The 27,509-nt window shown below is 42.6% G+C and overlaps 11 protein-coding genes across 11 annotated transcripts; all 11 read right to left on the bottom strand.

Moving 5' to 3' along the window:
- Positions 1–4,845: 4,845 nt before the first annotated feature.
- Positions 4,846–5,802, bottom strand: LSM04_000089 (uncharacterized protein; the record flags this gene model as incomplete). The annotated part of the gene is made up of 1 exon (XM_067330596.1): positions 4,846–5,802. The coding sequence occupies one exon, from the start codon at positions 5,800–5,802 to the stop codon at positions 4,846–4,848; it is 957 nt and encodes a 318-aa protein (XP_067194446.1).
- Positions 5,803–7,320: 1,518 nt separating this feature from the next.
- Positions 7,321–8,862, bottom strand: LSM04_002904 (Protein kinase domain; the record flags this gene model as incomplete). The annotated part of the gene is made up of 1 exon (XM_067330595.1): positions 7,321–8,862. One exon carries the CDS (start codon positions 8,860–8,862, stop codon positions 7,321–7,323), a length of 1,542 nt encoding a protein of 513 aa, XP_067194500.1.
- Positions 8,863–11,636: 2,774 nt separating this feature from the next.
- On the bottom strand, positions 11,637–12,002 carry LSM04_003638 (uncharacterized protein; the record flags this gene model as incomplete). The annotated part of the gene is made up of 1 exon (XM_067330594.1): positions 11,637–12,002. The coding sequence occupies one exon, from the start codon at positions 12,000–12,002 to the stop codon at positions 11,637–11,639; it is 366 nt and encodes a 121-aa protein (XP_067194532.1).
- Positions 12,003–12,267: 265 nt separating this feature from the next.
- LSM04_005405 (uncharacterized protein) lies at positions 12,268–14,871 on the bottom strand (the record flags this gene model as incomplete). Its single annotated transcript, XM_067330592.1, has 1 exon — positions 12,268–14,871. The coding sequence occupies one exon, from the start codon at positions 14,869–14,871 to the stop codon at positions 12,268–12,270; it is 2,604 nt and encodes an 867-aa protein (XP_067194564.1).
- Positions 14,872–15,165: 294 nt separating this feature from the next.
- LSM04_002817 (Ubiquitin domain) lies at positions 15,166–16,557 on the bottom strand (the record flags this gene model as incomplete). The annotated part of the gene is made up of 1 exon (XM_067330591.1): positions 15,166–16,557. One exon carries the CDS (start codon positions 16,555–16,557, stop codon positions 15,166–15,168), a length of 1,392 nt encoding a protein of 463 aa, XP_067194494.1.
- Positions 16,558–17,079: 522 nt separating this feature from the next.
- On the bottom strand, positions 17,080–18,865 carry LSM04_007457 (uncharacterized protein; the record flags this gene model as incomplete). Its single annotated transcript, XM_067330590.1, has 2 exons — positions 17,080–18,426; positions 18,572–18,865. 2 exons carry the CDS (start codon positions 18,863–18,865, stop codon positions 17,080–17,082), a joined length of 1,641 nt encoding a protein of 546 aa, XP_067194613.1.
- A 190-nt stretch (positions 18,866–19,055) lies between these two features.
- LSM04_007171 (uncharacterized protein) lies at positions 19,056–20,024 on the bottom strand (the record flags this gene model as incomplete). The annotated part of the gene is made up of 1 exon (XM_067330589.1): positions 19,056–20,024. The coding sequence occupies one exon, from the start codon at positions 20,022–20,024 to the stop codon at positions 19,056–19,058; it is 969 nt and encodes a 322-aa protein (XP_067194601.1).
- Positions 20,025–20,332: 308 nt separating this feature from the next.
- On the bottom strand, positions 20,333–23,893 carry LSM04_001323 (RNA polymerase Rpb2; the record flags this gene model as incomplete). Its single annotated transcript, XM_067330588.1, has 1 exon — positions 20,333–23,893. One exon carries the CDS (start codon positions 23,891–23,893, stop codon positions 20,333–20,335), a length of 3,561 nt encoding a protein of 1,186 aa, XP_067194465.1.
- A 354-nt stretch (positions 23,894–24,247) lies between these two features.
- On the bottom strand, positions 24,248–24,529 carry LSM04_003141 (uncharacterized protein; the record flags this gene model as incomplete). Its single annotated transcript, XM_067330587.1, has 1 exon — positions 24,248–24,529. One exon carries the CDS (start codon positions 24,527–24,529, stop codon positions 24,248–24,250), a length of 282 nt encoding a protein of 93 aa, XP_067194510.1.
- Positions 24,530–24,612: 83 nt separating this feature from the next.
- On the bottom strand, positions 24,613–26,784 carry LSM04_001138 (uncharacterized protein; the record flags this gene model as incomplete). Its single annotated transcript, XM_067330586.1, has 2 exons — positions 24,613–24,984; positions 25,354–26,784. 2 exons carry the CDS (start codon positions 26,782–26,784, stop codon positions 24,613–24,615), a joined length of 1,803 nt encoding a protein of 600 aa, XP_067194463.1.
- Positions 26,785–26,956: 172 nt separating this feature from the next.
- On the bottom strand, positions 26,957–27,445 carry LSM04_002598 (uncharacterized protein; the record flags this gene model as incomplete). The annotated part of the gene is made up of 1 exon (XM_067330585.1): positions 26,957–27,445. The coding sequence occupies one exon, from the start codon at positions 27,443–27,445 to the stop codon at positions 26,957–26,959; it is 489 nt and encodes a 162-aa protein (XP_067194490.1).
- Between the last annotated feature and the right edge of the window lie 64 nt (positions 27,446–27,509).

Here is a 27,509-nt window from a genome sequence, read left to right as displayed (position 1 = left end):
AGAACTTGGAGTTGTGGAGACAGTAAGAGCGGAAACCAAGTTTCCCGCTGAACCCAAGCGGCGGTCGATTGCGTGCCAGGCACGTCGCGCGCTGCTTCGCGCGCTGCTTCGCGCGCAGCTCAACTGGGAAGTGAATCAGCGTCGCAAGGTTACTTACATTCTGTCCGGCCTCGCGCTCATCTCGGTTGGCAAGGGCGATGATAAGGAGCTAAGACCCCAGTCGATCACCAATTTTCGCACCAAACACCATTTGGAGAATTTGACCGAGTTTGACCTATCTACCGTCTTTAGCGCATTACAGCTGCCCTATTTTTCCCTTCAGTTCAACGACGATCGTCCACGGGCCCAGCAGAAGCGCTCAAACAAGACGGACGGCAATCTGAGAGCCCACGGGTTAATTCTGGTGCCGTCGACGCCGCACCTGCTCGAGACGAAGGAGGCTCGCAACTCGCTGGCAGCGCTCTACGCCCGCGGGCAGGAGGGGCTTGGCATGCCCAACACGCTGCAGTTCAACCAGACCAACTACACCTTCCGCCTGGGCGCAGCCCTATGCCGCCACTACCCCGAAAAGAATAAGGGCACAAAGAAGAAGACACCGAACGCGGACGAGGAGACCGCCTCCTCTGAGACAGACGGATCGTGGGAATTCTCGCTGACAGAGGATGCGTCGCAGGCGTTATGGGGCGTCTATCTTCCCTCACGCTGGCGCACCTACGGGGCGTTGGCGGACATGGAGTCCGGGCGAACCGCCAAGCGGACGGCAAGTAAGCAGCAGAGCAGCATGGCTGTCGACAACCAGCCGGCGAAGAAGCACAAGAAAACGAACAGGAAAAAGGTGGCCACTCGACGACACATTGAGCCAGACTTGGACGCTGAGGACGTTGAGGCAAGATATCATAAAGCCGATGGGATCGATGCCGATGATATCGCTACGACGGAGGTGCAAGACGACGCGGGAGAGAAAAACGACGACGAACACCGGATATTCCCGCGCCAACGCCGCCTGAACGACAGCAACGCGGACGAGATCGACCAGGCACTGTGTGACATGCCGGGGCAAGTGCTCCGTAGCGTCACGGTCCCTTGTTTAAACGTGCCGGGCAGGGTGTGCCTCGGAAAGAGCCCGCTCTGCCCAAGAAAATGGATAATCTTTCCAGAGAAGCCAAAGCACATCCACGGGGTGACATGGAGGAGCAAGACGCAACAGACGCGCCAGCGCCACTTAAACTGGCTGCGCGACCTACAGGCAATGCCGGACGATCCCCTGCGGTACCACAGCCTCGCCTCGGCGATACTGGAATTTTTGTTTCGGTTGTACAAGGACGGTCACGCTACGCGGTCGACGATACACAGCAGCATGGCGCAGATTGCTGGTGCCCTGCAGGATCTCCCCCTTTACACAAACGTGAGGGAGGGTACCAACCTAAGCAACGACGTGGAATGGCGGTCGGCGGTGGCCTGCGTGCGTCGGTTCAAGCAGATACAGCCCACCAAGGCGCCGACACCACTCTCCGCCGAGAACTACTGCAAAGCGAGGGCGATGCTCTTGCGACAAAGTCACTTCCCCCCGCTGGCGGCACTTTTCCTCGCCCTTATGTGGAACTGCGCGGCCCGAGCGGGCGATATCACTACCCTACTGAAGCAAGTTGTAAAGCTATTTCTGCGGCTGCCGACCAGCGAAGGCGGCGACAACAGCAACAACAACAGAAAAAACAGGAATCCGCTACCGCAGCTGCGCGTGGTGTCGAACGCCGAGGGCGTCCCACAGCGCTACCCAGTTCTGGTGTGGATGGCCCGCGGCAAGGCGTCCCACTTTCGGACCCCCTACGAGGTGATGACCACGCTCGCCGAGGAAGAAGCGCTCACCCTGTTCAAGCACCTGAACAGAATCAAGAAGAAGGGGTCTCGGCTCTTCACAAGCGAAGACTCCAGCATGGTGCGCAGGATGGTGTCCAACGTACTCAAGTCCATCGATCCGACAATGGCACTGCCGTCAGTGCGCAAGGGCGCGATCAGGTACTGCGCCAAGCTGGGCATGACAATGGAGGAGCTGCGGCGCATGACGGGCCACACCCAGGGCTCGACGCTCAACATCTATCTCGGACGTGGCCAGCAGACAACTATGGACGTCGCGCAAACACAGGCCAACGTCGAGGAGCACCACCTCTTGTCAGCGCCAAATACCTCGGAGTGAAGGCACCCAAGGCAGCAGACCTGGGTATTTGCGACCGTGACGTGTACCGGCTGATGCTGGATCTCAAACGGCAACAGCAAGCACCAGACGCAAGCGACGTAGCTGTAGACGTCGCGGGTGACAATGTAAAGGAGTGGCGCCTGCACCTCAAGCATACCACTCCACTCGACACGGAGGCGGTGCGGCAGATGACGACTGCCCACCCACACACGAAAGCATTTCTAGAAGAAGCATACCGCTACATCACGGTTGATGCCTCGCCTGACCCATACCCTATACCGCACCTCGTGCAGACCTCACGCACCATCAAGACGACCAAGATGACGAAGGAGGACCTCCAGAAAGCCGTGAGCATGGGCAAGTTCGAACTGTGCCGTGACGAACACGGCCCGCCGATCGCTCATTTCGACAACCGCACTGGCATGATCCCGACGGGCTACTACGGTGTCGATGTGTTCACCTTCCCGGAGATGAAGGGACGCAGACGACTCATCACGGAACCTCACCTAAACGCTGTCATGGCCAAGGCGGACATGCCACAAGTAAACTACCCGACGCGGCTTGGGAGACGGCAATCGCTACGTTATGCCAAGTACATGTTGCAACTTGACTTTGAGGCATTCTACGATGCGATCCCACTTCCAGCGGCACTGCGCAACAAGTTTGTGTTCCGGTGTGGTGGCAGTTACTACCGTTTGTGCACGCTGCCCACCGGCGCGCGGTGGAGCGTGGCAGTGGGCCAGGCGACCACGTGGGTGCTTGTCGACATTGATACCCCCGTCATTATACATACGATGATTGATAATATTTTGATTGCGGCCAAGGAGGGACAGGAGGAGGAGTTTGTGAGCGCGGTACGGCAGGTGTTGCTGCGCATTCGTGCTGCAAATCTGCTGACCTCGCCAGACCGCGAGGAACTACTTCAGTATATGGAGGAGGAATTATTACGTCTCGCTGAGCAGAACAACGTATTTCTTGGCGAAGAGTACATGTGGAACGGAACCGAGAGGGTGGTACGAAACTCAGTCAAGACGGTCGCGAAGTTGATGCTGAGTTCGGCACCAGACCGGCAGCACTCCATACGGACGTTCGTTTCTGTGGTGTCCTTGGTGTGTTATGCGATTCACACGACGCGCCTGAACCCGGCAAAGATGTTTCGACTCTTGCGGACCTACAGATATTTCTACCGACAGGTCTCCGGTGGTGCGGACTGGGACGCACCGGTGCCGTACATTCATCCGAAGGTGACCGATGAATTGAGCCGCATCTCGAATGAACTGATCAAGAACCAATGGTGGCGCATTGACCCACCACGGCATGTTGATTACAACGACGGCTCGTACGATATCGTTGCCTATACGGATGCCTCCCGCGAAGGATGGGGAGCCGTGGTGCACTTTCAGTTCACGGGCGAAGTCACCACGTTCCAGCAGCGCTTTGTCACCCACCACCAGCTTCCTTTTTACAAGGGACAACCAACAGGTGGAGACGACGGAGACAACCACGACCGTTTGTACGATGGCGCCTATGGCGTTGAAGATGAAGAAGAGGAAGACGAAGAAAACGAGGACGTGTTTGTGGAAGACCCGGAGGATCGCGCACTACGCGACATCCGTGGACTACGTGCCTCTATCCCGGTACACAACGCTACCGGCCTCTTCAGGGCACGGCATTCGGCTCACGCGGAACCGAGGGCAGTTCAGGCTTTGCTTTTGTTATTGCACAAGGAGGGAACGCTGAGACCTGGTATGCGCATCGCGGTGGTGACGGATCACTACGCGATTGCGGCTGCACAGAAACGCCTGAACGGCTTTGGCGGCATTGGCAGGGGCTTCTCGTTAAACAAGCTCTTCGAGACCACCTACAATCTCTGGTACGATTACGACATTGAGGTTATCTTTTACTACCTGAAGGGCGAAATGAATCCAGCGGATTCTTTATCGCGGCACTTTGGGGTAGGAATAGCAAACGATCAAGAGGGAAATGATAAGAGAAACAGCACTGTCGTACGAATGGAGCACTTTGATGCAACGACTTTGCCCAGAGGTATGCCTAGTCTGTCGCAAACGTACTGCCCACTGTTTGACGACACTGCTTCTACAGACAAAGGTTACTAGGTGGCGCCATGCTGCCACGAATCACTACGGGGAACTGTCTAAAATGACTAATCTTAGTCCACAGTAAAATTTTACAACAAAAAGAAACATCAACGACGCCCCGCGGAGGATGTGCCGCATTTGTTTGAAGTATGAAGGAACCTGTCCGTCACGCCGGATCTTCAGTCCTTTCTCTCCCTTTCTTCTTCTCTCGATCTTAGGCCTTTCAAGTACAAATTTAGAGACATGACAATTGATAAAAAAAGAAAACTCAGCAAGCCAATTAAAACTCTCAAATATCACCACAAGAGAGAGTTAAAAGAAGTTATAGACCACAAAAAAACCAACACTGAGTGCACTGAGAGTTCCAAATAACTACCGTTTGCAACGTATGCTCCCCAAAAGAGAAAAGGTTGCTGAGGCCACCCCCCGCACCAATAGAAACCACACCCTTGCCCCCATTCACGTACACTCATGTGATAAACAAAAAAAAAAAAAAAGCCCAGTAGTTTACGGCAAAGCAAAGAATTAAAAAAAGACTGTCAAATATACTCCTTACTTTGGTTGAGGGCTTGTAAGCCAATCCAACCTTGTAACCTGCTTCACAGGACATATATCCCCATAGCGGTAAAAATTAGTATGGCCAGAAGTGTTGTACACCTTAACTAGGGTATTGGGGAAAGAACGGCGTACACCGAATACAAATGAATGCGAACTCCTATTCCAATCATGAACCCATGAAGTTAGATTAATAAGCTGTGGTAGAGCTGTCTTCCATTCCCAAAGGAGCCCAGGTAAATGGAAAATGGCAGGAACAGCATCTACACCCTCGTGTGGTGCCAGGAAAAAGGAATGGTTGTAGTCAAGACTCACCATTCCATATTGTAGACGTAACCCCTTGTGAATCTTAGGGTTCTGCCATATGCTCCAGACGTACACAAACGACCAGATGGTATTATCACACCACCACCTTCTTCTCTTAACCATTGACATGACTCGGTAGTAAAAGGGTGTTGCAGCACGAAGTGCCCATACACGCGCTACGAGACCCCCAGCACTCAAATAACGATACGTTGTCCCAGGGCCACGCACAAGGCGCTGATTGGGAAACGCATTCGCAGCACTCCACATTCGGTCATAAAACACACGACAATATAACCGGTGTTTCCTTCGTACTGCATCGATCAAAAAATGAATTTGCGGCATGAAACAGGGTGCATCACATGTGAAGAGTATGGGTGCTGTGGCATCGCCATGCCGGACTGCCGCAGGATCAAAGGATGCAGCGGTTGGGGCTGTTGTGGCAATAAAGTGTGCAAGGGCCCGTTGTATTTTGCGTGGGCCAGTGAAGAAGGTGTCCCCACCATCAAACACCACAAGAACATCTTCATCCCGCAGACCCGCGTGGTTAACATAGTCCAGCACCCACTGGGGTCGATCTACGTGTGTGTAGTTCTTTCCAAGCCCAATCGTCACCACAGTGACATTGGAGAGAAAGGAACTGAAAAGCATTCGGCACCACCCAGGGGAGAATTGTGTCTGCACCACAAGAAAAACCACTCTTGGGGAAATCGAGGTTTGAACATGCGGAGGTGCCAGTTGCCGGTCTTTGTTTGTGGAGTTTGTGGTATAAACTCCATTATATGAAATGAAATATAGGAGTAACATGAAGGAAAGAGAAGTAATGAATAACATGAACCAGTATAATTCGTGCCACTTTAAAGGGAGCGTAAGGAAGCCAAAAGTGCATCGCATATGTGAAATGGTTTAAATACGTAAACCTTGCAACTTGGTGTAGTAACGCTGGATGTCAATAACCACTTAAGGAAATACAAAATGAAGGATAATGGAAAAGTGTATATATATATATATATATATATATATATATATATATATATATATATATATATATATATATATATACATATATGAACTGCCAAAGGACGATAAGACAATCATTAGGGTTAAGTAAAACGTTGGAGAGTATGAAATAACGAAAAGGAAAATAATAATTTGTTTATCATAAAAAAATGAGATAAACTTTATCCGAGGTTTATACTATAACATGCCTCTCCAACATATACAAAGTGCATCCTAAAAAGGAATATTACGCCGTACAAAAAGCAAGCATCATGGTGCTCTTGACCTCCTCTGCATTAGCCAATCTGAGAGCGTAAGGAGTGCGGTGTAACAACCCAGATGATAAAAAAAAACAGTAGAATATAACCACTTCTTATAACAAAATATACTAATACAAGCCTTGGGAGGGAAAAAAGGTGAAAATAAAAAAAGACACCCACTCACTCACTTAGAATGTCTTATGCATATATTCCCGACACACTACACGAGACACGTTATCGCCATATCAGTAATGCTGTAGTATGGTACAATAACCATTGTTCAAATCGTAAAAAGATAGGACCGCCTACAAGAAAAAATAACGCGAACAGTAACATTTGTCTTATCATGGGAGGCAACTCATAACTTGTCGCATCTATTAACGTATCACCTCAAGAACTGTAAGGGAGTACATATCGTTGGACCTCCTAGTTGCATAAAACACAAGCAGTACGTTATGCTCGAATACAATTTACCTAAAAAAGAATCTGCACGAGAAAGACAAATCAACAGGATAAAATAAAACAATTCGTATTCATAAACAAAAATCACAACAATACAAGACACAGAAAAACATGCCCTACATTCTTCAAGCGTAACGATACAATAGTATGTCATTTGCTATAACAGACACCTAGGTTGTATTACAAATATTTTTTTTTTAGTTTTTACTTTTAAATGCTAAAATCATATTATACTACTTCGGAATCTCAAGAAAGAAAAACAGCCAATTGAATAACTTTAGAAAAGAAATCTTTTTCTTTTGAAATAATTAAAGAACAAATAAAAGTAATAATAAAAAAGATTGGCTTGTAAAATGAAAATACAAACAATATCAACGCCTTTCAGAAAGATGCTTCTCTTCATTTGAGAGTTTTATTAACGCATCACACAATGTTCGCCGAAAATCACTTAAAAACGGTCAAAAAATGTTTTGAGTCCTGCACGTATTTTATCAATGGTTTTGGGAGATTTAGATTTTGATATTTTTTTACCCGTTCTGTGGTCCTCTTGTCTCTCAGACTGCCCTTTTGATGCATTTGTTGGGACACTTAGGATCAAATTGAGTTTACGCTGATCCTGTGGTATCTTTGCAAGGGACTCGGAAAAGGCAGTAGCCGCCTTAATCACATGTGAAATCTTCTCAAGATTTTCCCGAGCCTTGGCAATTTGTGGATTATTTTTAACGTCACGCTCAGCATCCACTTTCAACAGCAGTAGTTCATCCATGAGAGGGTAAATGTCCATGCTGCGCTTACCCACAAAAAGGTACTCATTAACGTTCTGAATGTGACGACAGACAAGTTCAGAGGGACAGGTGCAGCAGTCCTGCAAACGCCATCCAGGTGGGGGATTTAGAACTTTTCCAAAGTCCACGAAATGCGTTTTGGAAGCTTCTGTCTGTGACTGCACCTCAACTACAGTAGAAAGTACATCGTGATGCCGCAAATATTTCATAAAAGGTGGTGTGTTATCCAGATTCCCCAGTAGGGAGTGTGTAGTACAAAATACACGTACGGCAGCACGTAGCATTTGCTGTGCATTGAAGCGTCGCAGTTCTTGTAGACTTTCCCCCAAATGGAGATCTGGTTGGGCAGAATCCACCCACGCGTGTTTCAAAAGTTCCTTTGCAGAGGGACGTTGTTTTGGGTCTTGTGTAAGGCATGCAGTTATAAACGCCTTTGCAACAGGGGAAATTGAATTCCATATCTCATCAGAAAAACTCCATTTGTTTGATACAATTCTTCGAAATGTATCCTTGTAGTTGCCAGCACCAAATGGCATTCGTCCACTGAGAAGGATGTATGTAATTACACCCAATGACCAAATATCGCACTTTTCATCATATGGTTCACGCTGAGTTAAGTAATACCCAACATTGATTACCTCTGGTGCAATATAGGATGGAGAACCACAGCATAAACGACTTGGGATCGTACCTGCAAGTCCAAAATCAGCGAGACAAACATCTGAAAGATATGATATACCATTAGTGGAGGAATCATCATTGTGCCGAAGGAGTAAGTTTTCTGGCTTAAGATCACGGTGTATGATACCCCTAGAGTGTATGTGTGCAAGAGCTGAAAGTAAGTTCCTTACCAAGTCAGACGCACTCTTTTCACTGTAATGCGACAATCGCACAATGTGGTTAAATAGCATGCCACCATTCAATAGGTCCAAGATAAGATATATTTGTTTCTCGCTTTCAAAGTGATCAATAAGGCGAACAACGTATGGATGGTACCCAATTTTTTCCATTACTCGTATTTCAAAGTCAAGACTGTCAATATCTTTTGGACCAGCTTTTCCTTTATCCACTATTTTAACCGCAAACTCCTGCCTGGTCTTACGATTTAAACACTTGTAAACAACAGCGTACGCACCTTCACCAATTGGATCATTGTCAATGAGGTCGTACTTTTCGGTAAAATCGATTGATAAATCCCCTGCCATGACGTCTCCCTAATTATCACTCGATCACCACAAAAAGAGATGGGAAAACTAAGTACACCATAAAAGCAAGGAAAAATAAAAATATTAAAGATCATATACAAATAATAATAATAATAATAATAATAATAATAATAATAATAATAATAATAATTATTATTATTATTATTATTATTATTATAAGAATCCCTAGTGGAGTTTAGGAGAAAAGAAAGAAAATAATTTTAAGCTTTCATTGTGTTATTTTAACCAAACATTGGTACACGTAAATGACTACGCAAATAAAGAAGAACAAAAATGTATGGAGAAAGAAAACACCCACTACACCACCTTACAAAAGAAAGAGTCAGAGAAATAGAAGCAATAAGAGAATAATAAGGGATAAACAAATACAAAATGCATGGATACAGCCCTATACTATGACATCAGTGCGGTGAAGAAAAAATATAAAACTGATCATGGGCGTTAACAATGTACAAGAAAACATACTTTTGACAGAAAACACATGCACAAACATCCATTAAGGGAGACACACTCTTGTGCAATGGGCCATTAGAAAACTGGAAACACATCCTAGCCTCAGAAAATAAAACACATGGAAACAAATAAAATGAGGATAAATGATACGCAAAATACAAACCAGAGGCTCAGACAATGGGTATCGTTTCATGAATACTCTCTTCCACACACAGACAGAGAGAGAGAGGGAGGGGGAGAGAGAAAGCAATACTGTGATTAAAGCATATGGAAAGAGTTTTTTGGCCCAGAAGGAGTATTGAAAAATGTATAAAAAGAGATAATCATTATAAATCATTGATACAAGAGCAGAATCCAAGGAACGTTTAGAGTGATATGGAAGAAATGAAACATATAGGTGGCCACCATGTATAGTTGTGTGGTTGCGTTCAAACGCTTAATTCATCGAGACACAAAACCAACCGACCATACGTTAAAAAAAAAAATGTTGCATCTTTAAATATATTCTAAAAACAAAAATATATTTTACAAATCCTTCCCGAGGATAATCTGGCAAACAAAAAAGAGTCCACATAACTGCCTTATTGCTTCTAGCACATTCATCGCATCACCACACTATAGTGGTACTGTAATACGATAAAAAAAGAGAAACATAAAAAAAGAGTTCCGAAATGATAAGTAGGACACCCCCAACCCATTGAAGATTGAATATGTACCAATATCATTCCTTGTATCCCAATGTACACCTCTGAAAAGTAAGTCTCTCAATTGTAGGGTAATGAATAAAAGTAGCGGCTGCAAGAATTGTGCATACCCAATAGGAAAAAACACCCCCAGCAATAAGTGGAGTGTTATTGGAAGTAATCATGATGGCACACACAGTAAAAATGATACGGGGAATGCAGGAGAGGAGTAAAAACTTATCTGCCCAATTGTCTAATCAAATGAGACCCAATCCAAGAAAAGTGAGTCCATAAAGGAAAAACAAAGAAATAGAAAAATAAAAGTAAATTCAATAAGAAAAGAGAGAGAGATAGAGAGAGACAGCATACCTCTAAATTAGATATTGGAATTCGTATATCTCTCTTTTCTTTCTTTTAAAAATTGTCAGCCCATCTTTATTATTTGTAGTTGGATAAATAAACATAGTTAAGCTGCCACAAAGTGGAACAATCAAGAAGAAAAAAAAATAAACCCTACATGCTGAAGAGAGAAATGGAGCATTCAGAGGATCTTTTTGGCGAAAAAGGTAGCAAGTCAAAACAAAAGACAAATCACCATTTTTCGTGTGTTTACATCACGAATTCATCATTTCTTCGCTATATATATATATATATATATATATATATATATATACGAGATGCATACCGTGATAAAGTGAGTATTGCCAATAGGTACAACATGCCAAAACGAAACAAAAAAAAGATTCCAACAGTATAAAGAAATCATCTACAGAAGCATTGCCTAGAGTAAGGAGTACACTATAAACCTGGTCACTATAATATTTCAAGAAGTAAAAGAAAAAAAAGATTGCAAAAGAAAAGAAAAAAACAAGGCATGCATAATGCCTAGCATATAAAAGGAAAAAAAAGTTTTTTTTTCATTGTATTCTCGCAAATAACAATGATAGGATTTTAAAATCCTATCATTCACACTAATCGTGGGGATTCTTGTCCACAGGAATTTTTTTGTAGTAAAAGTTCTACTATACACTTTATAGGTGAGTTACACCAACCTGTTACACCAAAAGCGTGAAGCAGTTTTGAGGGTGAAAGTTACCAAGCAAAACATAAGCCAACAGGAAAGAAAAAAAAAATGAAGCTATCCATAGATAATAACACATCACTGGGGCAGTTCTAGTGATATCAATAAGAAAAAAGGTCATCCAGTACTCATTACAGTTTACACGCACCCAGATACACACATACACACAGAGAAAAAAAAAGACAGATATTTTTTCTTAGGGAATCACACCATTGGAGGAAGATAATGAGTATACTGACAAAGCGCCACCGCACAATTATCACATTACATTGGCAATTGACTTGCGGGAAAATCACCCCCACAGTAAATAAAAAATAAATAACACAAAAAACCATTGAAAATCCGCAAATGTGTGCAAATACGAAATACAAATAAAATAAAAGATGATCATTTTATCAATAGAGTGTAAATATATGTGGATTTACATCTTCACAGTAGAAGGATAAATGTAATGGAAAACCGCCAAGCTTCCTTTTTCCTAGCCTCCAGCCGTTTACAAGTAGAAAAATAAAAACAAATGGAGTTGGTATGATATATTATTTGCGCTGCTGCAAAACATGCCAGTCTTCCCTGAGAGATGTGGCCTCACCCTGTCGTGTTATTTTCATGTACGGAACCGCATACGTTCCAACCCATGACCACATAAGCATGAAGGCCAAGAAGAACTTCCATGGATAGTCTTTTAACATACGAAGGCGCATACGCCACGGCAGATTTCTATTGCGCTGTGCCGTCTCCCTATCACGACGTAGTGCTTCAGCCAAATCGAATCGTTCCTTCCCTGACTTTGCGCAACTCACTGCGTGATACGTTGTGCGTCGCGGCTGGCGTTGCCTAACACTACTGCCTTGAAAACACCGTATTGCAGACGCAACCACTGGTACGGTGTGAATCCTTTTCATAATCAAAATTTCTATTTAAAGATATATACCTATATGTGTGGATGTTTCTACAAGAAGAAGAAAAAATATAAAATAAAAAAAGGGAAGAGAACACGTTTAACTATGCAAGAGTATTCTATTTCCATAGAATGAAGAAAAGGAATAAAAAGAGAAAAGAAACAGGTAGTAACACATATATACATAGATAGATGGACAGATAGGTACAGGTGCATAGAGAGAGAGAGAAATTATGAGTTACTTACAACTGATATAGGTACAGAGAGTGTTAGACGCGAGGGGACGATAGGTGTGTTCCAGCACGCTGCGGAGAATATACCCGCGGCAGTGTGATTTGACGACGCAACTCATTGCGCCACTTAAGTACTTCTTCTGCGATTTTACCGTTTTCCTCTATCAACGCCGCACGTTCGCCTGAAAGGCGGTCGCACTCCTCCGACAACCGCTCATTTTCGTGAGTGAGGCTGTGCACTTCATTCTGCAAAGAAACCAAGGATCCCATCTGCAGCTGAGCCTCACGTAGTGCAGTTTCACGCGCATCCAAGTTCGCACGGAGAACCGCATTCTCCTCGCGGAGCTGATCATTCTGCGTCAGCATATGCTCCAGTGTCTCTGCCAGTCTGCCTCGCTGAGTATCTATCTGATGCATTGCCTCCTCAGATATCTTACGCTTCTCTGTAACCGAGCTCAACTCTGTCTCATAACGATTGCAGTTTTCCTGGAGTTTGCTAAGGGTCTCTTTCGCCTCCTTAAGTTGACCGTGAAAATCATCCCGTTCTTTACAAACACGAGAAAGATCATTTTTCAAAGAAACAACTAACTCATTCAAATCCTGTTTCGCACGCTCTGTAACAGCTCGCTTAGTGTGCCTTAATTCATCCTCTAAATTCTTGACTTGCTTTTCCAATTCCAGTCGTTTCTCCCTCTCAGTGGCTATGGTTTGTCGAGCCTCTTCCCTTGAATTCTCATATGAACGTCGCTGGCGATCACCATCCTCCTTCATCTGTTCCGTCACATCAGTGAGGCGTTTCTGAAGAATATCGTTAGCTTGTTGTGCACTTCTAAGCTGCGCGGAGAGCAGACGGTCCTTTTCTGCCAAACTAATTTTTAATCGATTGCAGTCCTCTTCTAAAGCTGCGCATTCTTTGCTGTGCTTCGCCTCTTTTCGACGAATATCTTCTTCACATTTATAAAGCTCATCTTTGATTTGACGACGATCCATTATTGCAGCTTCCTTTTCTTTCTGTAACTTTTCATTGAGTTCAAGTAACTGGGATCGTTGCCTCTTGGATTCCTCTAATAGTACCTTAATACGCTCTACGTTCTCCAGATCATGTGATCGTTGCTGTTCAAAAAGCGACCGCTGCTGTTTCTCCTTTTCTTCTGTTTCGTTTATTCGGTTCCGTAGTACTTTTGAATTGGCCTTGAGATCCTCTATTTCAAGCATCTTTTCGGTATAGAGTTTTTCATACTGTGACGCAGTGGACATGTAGGATTGAAGTTGATCGTTTAGTTCTCCAACCATACGATCCATCTCAGCTTGCATACTGAGAACACTCTCTTCAGCAGCACGCTTCTGCATTTCCTCATCATGTAATTGAGAACGTAATACATCTACTGTCATTTGTAAATGTGTAAATTGTGCCGCCTCCTGTTGTCTATTCGCAATTTTCAGCTTTTGATTCTCTTTTGATAAAAAAAGCACCTCATCTTGTAGACGCTGAACCTCCTGCTGTAGACGTCGAGACTTGTCATCTAGTAAACCGGAGACATTATTCGTTAGCGCAATATGAGACGTTGATGGATTATCACAGTACGATCCCCTTTGATCAGGTGTGAGAAATCTTGTAAAGGAACGTGGAGAATTCACTGGAGTTCTCAAAAAACCTTTTGTGGAAGATGTTTCCATAGCTGTTTGCTCCTGCAAGCGTTGCCGAGCACGTAAAAGCATAAGTTCTACAGGGTCACATTGCACAGCCTCTCCTTGAAGTGCACTCGGTGCTGTTCGAACCTCACGTGAAGCAAAACCAGAACTTTCAACATGCGCCGTGTCAGCAGTAATGTGCCTTCCATTCGTGTTGCTTTTAGAGATACGTGAAGACAATGGAAGAATTTCATCTATCTCTGAATCACTTCTAGCATCGCTTCCTACGTCTCCCTCTCTCAGGTCATGTGGTTTTATTTGCTCCTGAATCGTACTCTTGATTTGTTGCGAAGAAGAGTGTTCATCGTTGCGCTGTGATTGACTTTGTAATGGTGCTCTCGAGATTGGTCGATCACTCTTGGAGGTTGTTATGGATCTTGGTGTATTTTGCTTTACCTTATTGCTTTCAAGGTTAACATGTAATGCTGTAATGTTGGCTGGTGTTGCACTACCGTTCATCTGTGTTGAAGGAGCAATGTTAACTATAGGCATTGTTTCCTCACTTGTCTTTAAGGAGATTGGGGCCTCAGAGGGTTTGTTACCATTAGAGAGAGCAGAAATATTTGGGGTTACCACAACCTGGGCAGTTGGCAAGAGGTCATTTTTTTGATCTTTTGTATCATTAATATCAAAAGAAATATCACTGTTACTTGTTTGATCTACTTCAAATTTGATGCTGGTTTCTGACCTTTCTGATGTTCTCGTGGATCTTGTTGAAACAGCTGCAGCCTTACTCTTACCAAACGAAAGAGATTGAAGAACAGACTTCATCTGCTTTAAATTAGTGGTATTAACTTTTTTAGCCTTTCCTTTACTATGCAATGACTCAGTACTGCTCTCACCACTGCTCTCACGAGGGCAAAATCTCTGAAGACGTATGGATGGAGAATTTTGTACCATTGCCCTAGCATGCCGTAGTTCAACAGCATCCTCATCAGAAGAATTCATCATTGTAGTTTTTGTAAGGGAATGAGTGAGAAGCCACGCTCTAACACACACACAGCTAGGCATATACATATATACAGAAAGAAAGAAGAAAAAGATAACAACAACAACAAATAAAAGAGAATAGGGAAACATTAGACAAGGTAGAAGGGAGTTAAAAAATAAATGTTTCATCATACAAAAGCTATTCTTTTTGAGTGCTTAAAAAGTTACGTCTAAAGGGTCAAAAAGATACAACAACAACAGCAAAAAAAAAAAAAAACACATTTCAAACCACATATAGACGGACGCATGTACTTAAAGCGGCAAGGAAGTTTGCTTTGTTATTGGATTCCGAGTACGATACATCAATACATACGCAATATGTCCCTCACCCACACCACGAAGTCGCTTTATATCTTCTTCGGTTACTGGTGCCACATTTTCATCATCAAATACCATCCATTGATTTGAAGGTCTTCCCCAGAAGACGTAGTGGCCACCGTCAGCACTTCGTCCCTTGTGTGATATGACACCACACAACTCATAATATCCACTCCTGTTACCAATACCTGTATCTACAGCATCTACCGACGAAGGTGTTTCCTCTGTTTGTCCCTCACTCTCAAAGCGTGTCTTTTGTTGCTTTTCGCGGAGACGTTCAAGCGCTTTATCACGTCGTTTCATGACTTCTTCACGTTCGGGTTTTAGTGTTTCCTGTAGTTGTTCTGAACACAATGTAAAGAGATCGAGTACAATGGGAAAAGATACTGGCTTCAGTATCTTAGCCTTTGCTTGTGTGTCAGACCTCCATGAAAAGCGAACGAGATGAACAAAGAGATACTCTGGTAAAGCATTGATACGACTCATTCGTGTGTAAACTGTTGAAGCAGAATCCCCTTCTGATGGTAGTGTTACTGTTTCATTAAGTGATGCTTCAAGACCAGCTTCCAGTGTTTGTATTTCTGTATTAATGTTACAAGAAAGCATAAGAAATGTGACATCTTGAACTGTAGGTGTGGTATTATTTTCATTTTTACTCGTCAAAGTTTGTTTTAATGAACCACGAAAGAGAATCTTTTGCGCTTCTGACAACTTATCAGTGATATTCACAGCTAGTCCATTAAGAGCTTCTTGAGCATCATGTTGCATTGGTCTTCCCGAGTCATCACGCTCTGCAAAGTTAGGGTACATTCCAATCAAAGCATTCCAAAATAGTAACGGCGTAAAGGGCCCACGCGTTTCATCCAGCGTTTTATACATTTGACCCAACTGGTATAGAATTGGAATAGATGTGCTTGATTCAAGCAAACCTCGAATTTCGGGAACAAGGCGGAGCATCTGAACAGCTGCATTCATGTAGCAAGTATTTCCTATGTTTATCAATCCATTTGATATATTTGGTAACGTTGAGACATTGACAACATTCTGTTCTTTTCTTGCTGTTCCTTCTCCAGAAGTTGGCACACTAGCAACAGGCAATTCTTCTGCAGTACCGATGAGCATAACAGTTTTACCATTCGTTACACCAACATCCAGTAACGTTGCACTGTCATTCAACGCACTGGGTTTAAGTCCCATAAGTTTTTGTCGTTCCACTGGGACATTGGTAGATTTATGAAGTTCTTCCTTAAATTCCTTGACGGTTATATTAAGATCCACCGTAAGCTTAAGCAATTCTTTGCCCCATTTAACTTTTACTGTTGCCATTGTAGTTTGGTTTAATACAGTGTATTTGTTTTCTTTTTTTTTTTTACACGTAAGGTGTAGAGATATTCCTATAGAGAGGTTGATATCCTTGATGTTATTGGGTAAAAAACTTTGAAGAATACTTCTCCAGAGAAGGTAATAGGAAAGAAAAGAAAAGGGTAAACAAATTATTTCAAAACACTCAAAAAAAAAAAGAGTACTAAATCTTAGTTGACGTCTTGCAAAGGATAACTGAATCTATTTTCCTTTTATTTTTTCCTCTCTTGAGTAGAGCAGTTTCAGAGTTCATTCGGTGCGATGGAGGAACAATGGTGTGCTGTGACGGTGGAAATATGCTTCACAATTTCCCTGACGATAGTGAGATCACTGCGACAAGTGATAATCACACCAAAAAAGTGTGCGAAGCACATGTTCTGTATCCTCCTCTGTTCACACATATGAACAGATATGCAGAGATCCTACAAGAGTCCTGCTACCAAAGGATGGTAATGTCTTCTTACTATTCATCTCTTGCTGTTGCTGCTACACTATGTCTACTAGTCTGTGACGGTAGCTACGACTCAACAGAATATGAAGAACAAGCGAAGCGAGGGAGCAGTACTCGGACTGTAAATGTTTTAGAACCACAGGAATATGACCTGAAAAGACTGTTCCATTTTCAGAGGTGGAGGTTCTTTGACGCAGCAGATTTAAAAGCTTTACAAGCAACCCAGTTCCTACTTCTTCTATAATAGGTCCTGCTGAAGATGCTGGTAATGAGTGTACTGGTGGTACTGGTAATGGTACTGGTACTTGTGGTGGGGAAGTAAGTAATGATGTTGAGAATGGTGATGATAATGAAAATGATTCTTCAAGCTTTGGTCTGCCACGAAAATGTAAGTTGTACTGTTCTACAAATACATTCACCGTACGGCATCCAAAATTTTCATTCGTCTTGTTACGTACATACCATTTACAATGTTGGGGAAATAAGGGTTCATTGTTTCGAATGGCAACATTCACATGGCAGCCTACTACGGCAAAGTGATGCAGGTCAGCAGCAGAGAGTGGCTCTTCCGAAATAAGGGGCTGAATAACAAGACGAAGTATGTTGTGCTCATCACACTGCAAAAATCCAGGCACGAACAAACATGCCACTTTCATAGCGTCCACTACAGCACATTCATCATATCCACAAACAATTATTTTTTTACACCGCATTCCATTATAGGCAATATGGACAATGTGTTGGGCACCATATCCTTTCAATTTATTGTACAATTCGCTGTCGTTGAGTGCGGTAAAATCTGTTCCTGGGGGTGTACAGGTGTTTGGCAAAAGTCCACCACTAGTATTTGTAGGTAAAAGTGGGCGCAAAACACCCCAATCACCAACGTTAAAAACAAATTCAAGTGGAGACACACTATTATCCTTCTTGATATTATGCTTCTCTGCATCACCAAAGAAAGAATAAAAAATTGAAAAGACGCTAGGCATCCTTCCCAGGGCTCCTTCTATCATCCACGTAATGTCAAGTGAAAAGTAAAAGAGAAGCCTTTTCATATCAATCATGCTTTCATCGTAATATTCTCCACATACTAATGACAGAGGACGGAGTGACACAGTTCCCCTACGCGTTACTAAATCATGTGTAGTATTAATAGCCTCTGTGGGAGACATTTCAATATCATTCCAATGCGTCTGAGAGAAATCTTTTACACTATTTTCACTGTGTTTATTCACACACATAAGTACTTCTAGCTCATGTTGTAGAAGATGCAAGGTCTCTTGAGGGAGCAATTCACCGCTTTCAGATGCGGCACTGAGTAAAGCATACACTTTCTTACACAGTCGAAGATCCTTAATAAACGCCGAGTTGTGCGCCGTGAGCTAAACGCTGCAAAATCATCTCGCAACCGTCTCCAATCCAACGGGAAAGAGACATCAAAATATGTGATGGCACGTTAACAAAAATCACACAAACAGCCCGTTGCTAACCCCGGGCAAAAGTATCAGGAAGATTAATTCTCGCTACATGAGCAAAGGCTGTTGTAGAATCCCAGCGAATGTTATCAAGTACAAAACGTATCACATGTGTTGTTAGCATATCTGTAGAACCTCCTCTTATACTATAATATCCGCAGATACTGAGAGTCATAAGTTCTTCCAACATTTCGGTAAGAAGTGCAGAACATCGCTCTCTGTTAAGTATTTCACGACGGCCATGAATGGGGTGCTGCAAGAGTAATAATCGTACTACTGGTCCATGTACCTCACAGAACTCGCTAAGCATCATAGCATTTCCCAAACGCAAAGTGTAATCAGCCATTTAGTAATAAAAGAAATAGATAAACACACACACACAGAGGAACACGTGTATACTTGCTCAAATACTCCTAAAAGGTCTATTTCCAACCAGAGGAGTAATTGTAATGACAAGACAATACGTACACATATCTGGCATCAGAGAATGTAGAAAAAAGGCACGTACAGGGGAAAAAAATCCTCAAAAAATAACACTACGACAAAAGAAACAGTATTTGTATTCGGCAAAATTTTTGTTGCTGTGAACGTAAAGGATTATCTGTAGCTGAGGAGAGAGCCAGAAGTTGCCTCTTTAGCAAAGTAGAAAGGATATGCTTCCGGCTTTCCGCGTTCCACTCGGCTGAACGACGCCATTTTCTTGAATTCTGTACGTTAGAATAATGAAGGCGTACTAGCTCTTTTGTACTGTATGCATCTATACAGTCAAAAGAAAGAAATATAGGACGCTCTCCCTCCTTTTGCACACGCAGCCATGATCGGAGAGAGTCTGTTCCAACTACAGTACATAACACACCGTGTTCAATAAGAGCCACTACAAAGAGAGAGTTAAAGAGAAGTGTACATGCATGTTTGTTGTAGATCATGTTGATTATAGTATAGTCTTCTGGAGAACCTTCACTCACAGAATAACCACGCTCCTTAAGATCTCGCATAGCAGCAAGAATAGAGGGAACGAGATATTTAACTCCATTTTTCCTTGAGGAATGCTTCTGAATCGCAACCATATCCTTAATTTCGGTGGTGAGGGACTCAATCTCATCCCTTAGATGTGATAATTTTTTGGTTAAATCACCCAGACATGGTGCATCCAGACTCTCTGAGAAGTTAAGCGCGGCGCTCACAAGGGCTATACCATACAAAAGATCATAATCACCAACTGACCGATATGCATGCCACAGCGCAAGAAGTTCTAAATCGGGTAATGAGTCCATAACATCTTTAATAAAAGAAAACCCATTTGAAAGAGATTCCGAGGAGGAAGGAGTTGTTGAAAAGACTTTTCGAGCAACCGCAATAAGAGAGTCATTTTTTTCTAAAATGACTCCAGGTGGGAGGTACTCGGCGTATCGCTCCATTGCCACAGCCTCAGCTCCAATATTTTTAATGGTTGTTATAAGCCTAAATACTCGTCTATATAGAGAAACAGAGACTCTGCTTGACATGTTGTGGTTCTGCTTGATATAAAAAATAAAATAAACATTTTAAAACTCAAGAACAAGAATAAGGTTACACATATGGAGTTTTTTTTCTCTAAGGAGAAAGAAATAGAAGTAAGCATTAACATTATGAATTATAAAGTACAGGAAATATAAATATATGAAGAGAGAAAGAGAGAGAGAGAGAGAGAAAAGAGCAAAGAATCTCGTCTCTTTAATTGCAGGTATTTATAGAAAAATGATTCCTGTTAATCTTTCATGTTTCTTCCTGTTCAGTTTTTTTTCTTTATTGAGCTATAAGAAATAAAGTGTGATTAGAGGGGCCCAGTTCCGAGGCGTGGGAGAATAGCCATCGACATGAGCTCTTGAAATAACAGTTTGCACGCATACGGCATAAGAACCTGTGAGACGCGAGAGTCATTGTCACATCCTTGGCATTTATACATATTCTGTTCAGTATCAGCTGCACATATTGTTCCGCAAATATTGCAGACGTGAACAGCATAGTAATCACTCACACGAAACAACCTCTCACGAAGCCACTGCGATGCACCATAGGAGAGCATACAATCACGCTCCATCTCACCAAATCGAAGACCACCTTCGTGTGCACGTCCTTCTGTTGGTTGACGTACAAGTGGTTGAAGTGGTCCTCGAGGTCGGGCGTGAATTTTATCCCCGGATAAATGTTTGAGTCGTTGGTAGTATGTTGGGCCGAAAAAGATAAGGTGATCAAGAGGTAAACCCGTATGACCATTGTATAAACACTCATTAGCGTAACGCTGACCTTTGAGCTGGTGAAGTGCCTTTCCAAAGTCTTCTACAACAACAGAACAAAACGGAGTTGCATATACTTCACTTCCCTTATAACATGCCACTTTACCAGCGAGAGTCTCTATTAAATGCGCAACAGTCATACGTGATGGGATAGCATGGGGGTTAATAATCAAATCTGGGACGATCCCATCACGGTTAAAAGGCATATCTTCTTGACGAAACTGAATTCCATTAGTTCCTTTTTGACCATGACGACTGCAGAATTTATCACCTATATTAGGTATCTTTATAGTTCGTATTTTTACCTTTGTAAAACGGTTACCATTATTATCTGTAAGCATAACCTTATCAACCACTCCCTTTTCTGTTGTCCGTGATGCGATACTGCAGTCCCTCTTGAGAATTCGTGTATTCGTCATTGTAGTATTATCTAGAGATGCTTCTGGAATAGGCATCGTCTTACCAACAAGAATATCTCCTCCCATGACTGGCATTCCTGGTTTAATAAGGCCATCTGTGTCAAGTTTGGTATAGTCAGCACGTTTTACGCGACAAATATTACGGTCAGGATTTTCAAATATTTCCCGACCATCCCGTTTCCGCTCCTCAGATGCCTTGTAGGAACGCCAAAATGCACTTCGGAAGAAACCACGTTCTACTGCAGAACGGCTCATAATAATAGAGTCTTCTTGATTATATCCAGAATAACAGGCGATTGCCACAACCGCATTATGACCTGCTGGAAGATCATTACTTCGCATGTATGACATGGCCTTGGTACGTACCAGTGGTTTTTGTGGATAAAAAAGTACATGAGCTGTAGTATCCATACGCATATTAAAATTAGAGGCATAAATTCCCATGGCCTGTTTTCCCATAGCGGACTGATATGTGTTACGTGGAGATTGATTATGATTAGGGTATGGAATAATAGAAGCACAAATTCCAAGAATCATTGATGGATCCATTTCGCAGTGAGAATAATAATAATTTTTACTTACCTCCTTTGATGTCATGGCAATTAATAGTGAGTCTTCTTCTTCGCAATCAATAAGTTCAACATAACCCTTCTTCATTACTCGAGTCCATGAAATTTCACGTTTTCCCCCAGGAATCTTGGATGGTTCCAGTAACTCACCTATTCCAGTTTTCTGAAGCTTAATACGAGATTTCTCCACGACAAATAGTGGACGCAGACATCTACCAGCATCTGAGTAAACGCGAATCTCACGATCTCGAATATCTCGTACGATGCTTACTTCATTACTTAGTTCTCCTCCTCGACGACGTGCACGTAACTCGCGTAAAAGACGTTCAGGATCACGATGAACACCAATAAGAGTTCCATCCACAAAGACACGAGCAACTCGCACATCAGCTAGGTCATCAAGTTCAATAGAGTGAAATCCAGTTATACGAGCTTGTACGGCTTGAACGACACCAGTATGATCACTTCCACGTGAAATAAGGCACATAAGTGCTAAATTTTTTAAGAGTCCAATAGAACCACCTTCTGGGGTTTCAACTGGACAAATGTATCCCCATTGGGTGCAATGCAAGTTACGAGGTTTTGTAGCTTTGCTCGAAGCAGAAATAGGGTTTTGAATTCGACGAAGGTTACTTAATGAGGAGGAATATGTCAAGCGATTAAGAGTTTGGGCAACACCAGTTTTAATATTGCCAGACTTTAGGTCACCAAAGTTACCTGTAGCAAGACATCGACGCAGTCCATCTGTGATAAGACGACTGTGTAAAATTTTTCCAAAACTCACAACACCCCCACGATTAGTTGAATAATCATGTACAGTTTTAGCCATTTCCTTTCGTACTTGTACAAGAAATTGATTTAATTGAAAAGTTAGGAGAGCACCAGCGACATCGATGCGTTTATGACCAAGAAAGTCACGATCTGTATCTTCTCTACGACCAAGTGCTAGTAAAAGTAAACGATGTACCATATATCCAATAAAAAGGCATTTGCTTCGATCAGCCGCACAGTCAACTCCCATATGTGGCAAAAGATCTCGCATTAACAAATCCTGAGCTTCACGTTGCAAGTTTTCACGGCTGTCTTGCTTGCCCAAACGCTTACCAATAAACCACAATGCCTCATCACGTGTAAATATCTCTAGAGTACTTGCATCTTCCATAGAACCACGTAACATCTCCAGCATGGCAGCATCTTTTAAATCAGGCACTACCGTTTGTAAGATTTCCTTATCAGAACCCATATCAAGTGCACGAAACAAAACGAAAAGTGGAATCAATTCGTCCATTTGTGCCACACGACAGAGAAGATTTTCGTAGCCATGACCTGGACCTTTCTTCTTGTATGGCATTAATATTTGAAGTGTTCTCGGCTTGTTTAGTGAACCCTCTACAATTGATTTAATCTCACAAAGTAGTCCTTTGGGTCTTGTAAAAGCATAGACATGGTTGGCCGCTTGTCGTTCTTGGGCAATAAGAACCTTTTCTGTTCCATTAATAACAAAATATCCTCCTTGGTCGTGTGGGCACTCATTAAGACGTGGGAGTTCGTCCTCATCCTTGTTATATAGGTTACAGCGCATAGATTTAAGCATGATGGGGATACGACCGAGCTCCATGTGTTGCAGAAAGATGCGGTATGGCTGCTCCTCACGTGACCGGTAGACACGTATACCAAGTGTCACCTGTGCGTTGGCGTCATATGTCAAGTCTCGCAAGCGGCACTCGTTTGGGAAGAGCGGGTTGAGTTCGTGGCGGCTGAAGCCGGCGGCCTCGTGTGCGGGATTGCCAACAACGACGTCCTCGAGACTGAGGCGGTACTGATCCGGTTCGCCGTCTGCCCGCGTGCCCGGCTCGAACTGCTCGTCCTGGCGGGGGACCACCTCCAGCAGGCCGCGGGCCATGCGGGGGATGCGGAGGAGGAAGTCGTTGTACGAGTCGATCTGCTGGTGGACGAGGCCCTTCTCGCGGAAGAAGGCGGAGATAATCTCCCAAATGTCTTCACTGTCAATGTCCGTAGACGCAGCGGGGTCGTCGTCCGCGTTGAAGATGAACTCATCATCCACAAGATCCTCCGTCTCATTCAGCTGCAGCAGCAACTCGTCGTCCATTATACACTTATAGTCAACTTTCGCTTCCGATTTTCCTCCCGCACGTGTAAAAGAAAAACAGAAATAAAAATAAAAATAAATAAAACATATGTGTATATGTAGAGAGAGGAAACAACAATACCAAAAAAAAAGAAAAAAACAATTAAACTTAGCAAAAAAAAAAACAAAGTGTCTTCCGTCATGAGGTCTATAGAAAATGCACGTCAGTCCCGGATCTTATCATCTGAAAACAAATAAGAAAAAAAAAGGCATGCACTTTAAAGACGCTTCCAATAGTACAGTAGAAAGAAAGAAAAAGTAAGATTGAAGATATGAAATCGAAATAGTAAAAAAAAAAATGTCGTTTTTTTTCTTCTACCGATGTGCAGGAGCACCTCCAGCAGAAAGAGAAAGTGTCATGGATTCAATCGCTTTTCTAAGGCGGTAGATGGCAGACAACTCCTCTTCCCGAATACGTAGTTCTTCTTCTCGCAACCACCGTTCCTTATCATTGAGTGCACTGGTACGATTCTTAACTTCCGTACGATGATGCCTAATACGTTTTTGAATTTCATCAACATGCGCGCGTGTGCGTGCCTCTAACGCCTCACGTTTTTTTTTTTTTTTGCTGATCACGAGCAGCTGTTTTTGCTGCATCAATTCGACCACGTTTCTCGCTCACAAGAACGTTAGTGGCACGTCGCTCCTCATCTACTTCTTGTGCAAATGTCTCTAACAGTCTAGTTTCTCTCTCCACCCGCTTCTTCTTCCTCAAGTTGTTCTTCTTGCTTTTTAATCAATGCCTCTCGGTCTTGCAAAAGTGTGAGATGTGAGAGCAACTCTGTCTTGCGATGCTCAGCTGTATTCAAGCGACGATCGAGTTCAAAAGACTGTTTATACACCTCCCGCTCCTCTATTGTTAGCTGTTCATCCAATGCATGCAGCTCCATCGCTCTATCGTTAAGCGAAAACCAGCGACCACTTTCATGACTCGTACTGTGTTGCACTCCAAATTCTCTGGGTGCAGTGGGACTTATATCTACACTGTGTGACATTCTACCAGCGTGCAACGCAAGCAATTGTCGCTCCTTCCCTGTTGCACCTCGTATCTCCTCTCATCGTTGCCGCTTGGGGGATGCGTAGCTGTCAAAATTGAGAGACATGCTTTACACGAATAAAGAATAAAAGAGAAAAAAAATAAATCTAGTACTTTCTGTAAGAAGAAAAGTAAGGGTGGAAATAAAACAAAAAAATTCAACCTTAATAGAATTAAGTACTTCAAAAAGAAAAAGAAAAATAAACCACTGTTCCTTAAATGGCAATTAGTGTTTTAATGTGGTGCATTGTACTAGAGTGTTGTCGTTTATATTGATAGAAATACGCTTTTGTGCCAAAAAAATATAACTTAAAAAAAAAAGAGTTCTGTCCATGCGTAGATTGCATTAAATTCATTTCTTTTCTTTTTTCATCTCTGTATCTACCTCGTAATAAAGAAATGATGATGATGATGATCTTCTCGAATTCGGAACAGAAGAAAACATTTTGGGGTCGTTAAATGAAGGTAATAAGGGACTACGGGTAAACATTTCGTGTCGTACCGTGTTATATTCTTTCTTTTCTTCTTCTTCCTCGCCACCATCATCATTATCATCAAGATATTCATCACTGTACATAGATGAATGTTTCTTGCGCATATACCATGATAACAATACCACCCCCAGTCCAAGCAGAATTCCCAAAGCAATAGTAGAGCACATAGTAAAAAGCATAAGTGCTGTTACCACAAAGCTACTCATTGAATACGCTGAAAAGAAAAACGCAAGTCCGCTAAGTTGAACACTAGTATGCAAATGCATACGTTTTAATTGTGCCTTCTTTGCCACATCACCTTCATGCTGGTAAAGGGTAAAGTTAATCGCACGAAGTCTTGGTTGTAATGCCATAGGAGGTTCAAAATTATTGTAAACAGGTGCTACAACTGAAACCTCGGTTGACGCATCAACAAGCGGAAATTCAGTTGAGAGGAAAAAAGATGAAACAGAAGTATAGATTAGGAAAGGTACATAAAAAGAGTATTGAAAACATACTTTAAATGTTTGAAATATCCAATTATTAGGTTTATCTCCAGTTGTTAAAGTGAATGATGTAGTGACCTTGAAGAGTGAATCTAGAGAACTAACAGACTGTGCCAAATGTGAGTCATCGGAAATTAACACAGATGATTCAAGCATCATGGATATATCGCGTCCACTGTCTTCCCTAACAAATACAAGTTGCATCTTAGCATCATATGTTCCCATGGCATTGAACATGGGCTTCTTTTGATGAAAAAGTGATTCAATAGAAACACCACCACCAGGAGGGAATACTTCTCTATGTCCTAGCGATGGAATAATTAATGTACTTGTCGCGAGAGTACCATGAACGTATTTTTTGATGAGCTTCATTTTTAGAGATGCCGCCTGCTCTAAAAATGAGGATGACATCTGGATTGCCGTATGATCATCAGGTCCCACAGCAACAGGAGAATCAAAACGATGTGGTGTCACTTCTAACAAGGGTGATGTCTGTGAAAAAGTACGATCAAGTTTCCTCATTAGCCACGGTTCTGTCTCAAACGGCATGATGTTAATATCGAGAGGGTGAACTTGACCCTCAGGGACGTTTGAAAGTACATAATGACGTATGGCAAATGACCCGATAAGTGCAACAGCGAGACAACCCAAAAATAGGAAAAACAGAACCAACATTGTCAAAAAAGTAATAAGGGATGCTAAAAAGGTATTCTTAAATATCTCCAGTGCTAAACCCCTACAAACTACTAACATCTCACGAAAGGCATGTACCCAATCTAATAAATTTTCCTTAACTGCTATAACACAGTCCAAGAGAAAGATACGTAATTCATTCATAACTGCAACCTATATACTAGGGAATTGTTTGTTGTTATTTTATGTATAGAAAGAAAGAAAAGTGCGACTCATGTATAACAGGAGACATGTATAAATGTGTTAAAACCCAAGAAAAAACAATTAAAAACAGCAAAAAGGAAAAAAAATATATACCATTAAGAAAAGTTTAACGTTATCGTGATGCATAAAGTGCACAGACTCTCCTCACCTCGTTCGTAGAGATATGCGGGTGTGCAATACATACATGACAATACACTCGGAGTGTGTCAGGGGGAATGTTAACGAAGGTATTTTTCCAATGTGTAATGATGGTCTCCTTTAATGCGATGCAGGAAAGAATCCCTTGTAAAAGGTGTTTTGCAGCAACTGTCGCTTCACATAGTTGGTCATTCTGAAAAGATGATAAAGAGGATCGAAGAAGTGAAATACCTTCTCGATAGACCTGGTGTTCCTCATCAAGGAGTGCACTAGAAAGGTCAAAGTCTGCATAAATATCCGCCAACAAATTCCGATTGGGATTAACATCTTGTTCCTCTTGCTGCCACCTTTGTGTGTGGTGGGCCAAACGTGAGAGAAGAGCGCGCCAGCGTGAGGGAAGAACATCGAGGTAGTACTCTTGTACTCTTTGCTGCAGATAGGAACGTATACTAGCAGCTGTCATTGTCTTACCTTGTAGAAAGTGTTTTTAAGAGTAAAAAAAAAAACACAGAAAAAAGAAGTCAAAG

Source organism: Trypanosoma melophagium, assembly GCF_022059095.1.
Source record: "Trypanosoma melophagium isolate St. Kilda chromosome Unknown ctg11segment0, whole genome shotgun sequence".
NCBI lineage: Eukaryota > Euglenozoa > Kinetoplastea > Trypanosomatida > Trypanosomatidae > Trypanosoma > Trypanosoma melophagium.
This window is presented reverse-complemented; position numbering and strand designations above follow the sequence as displayed.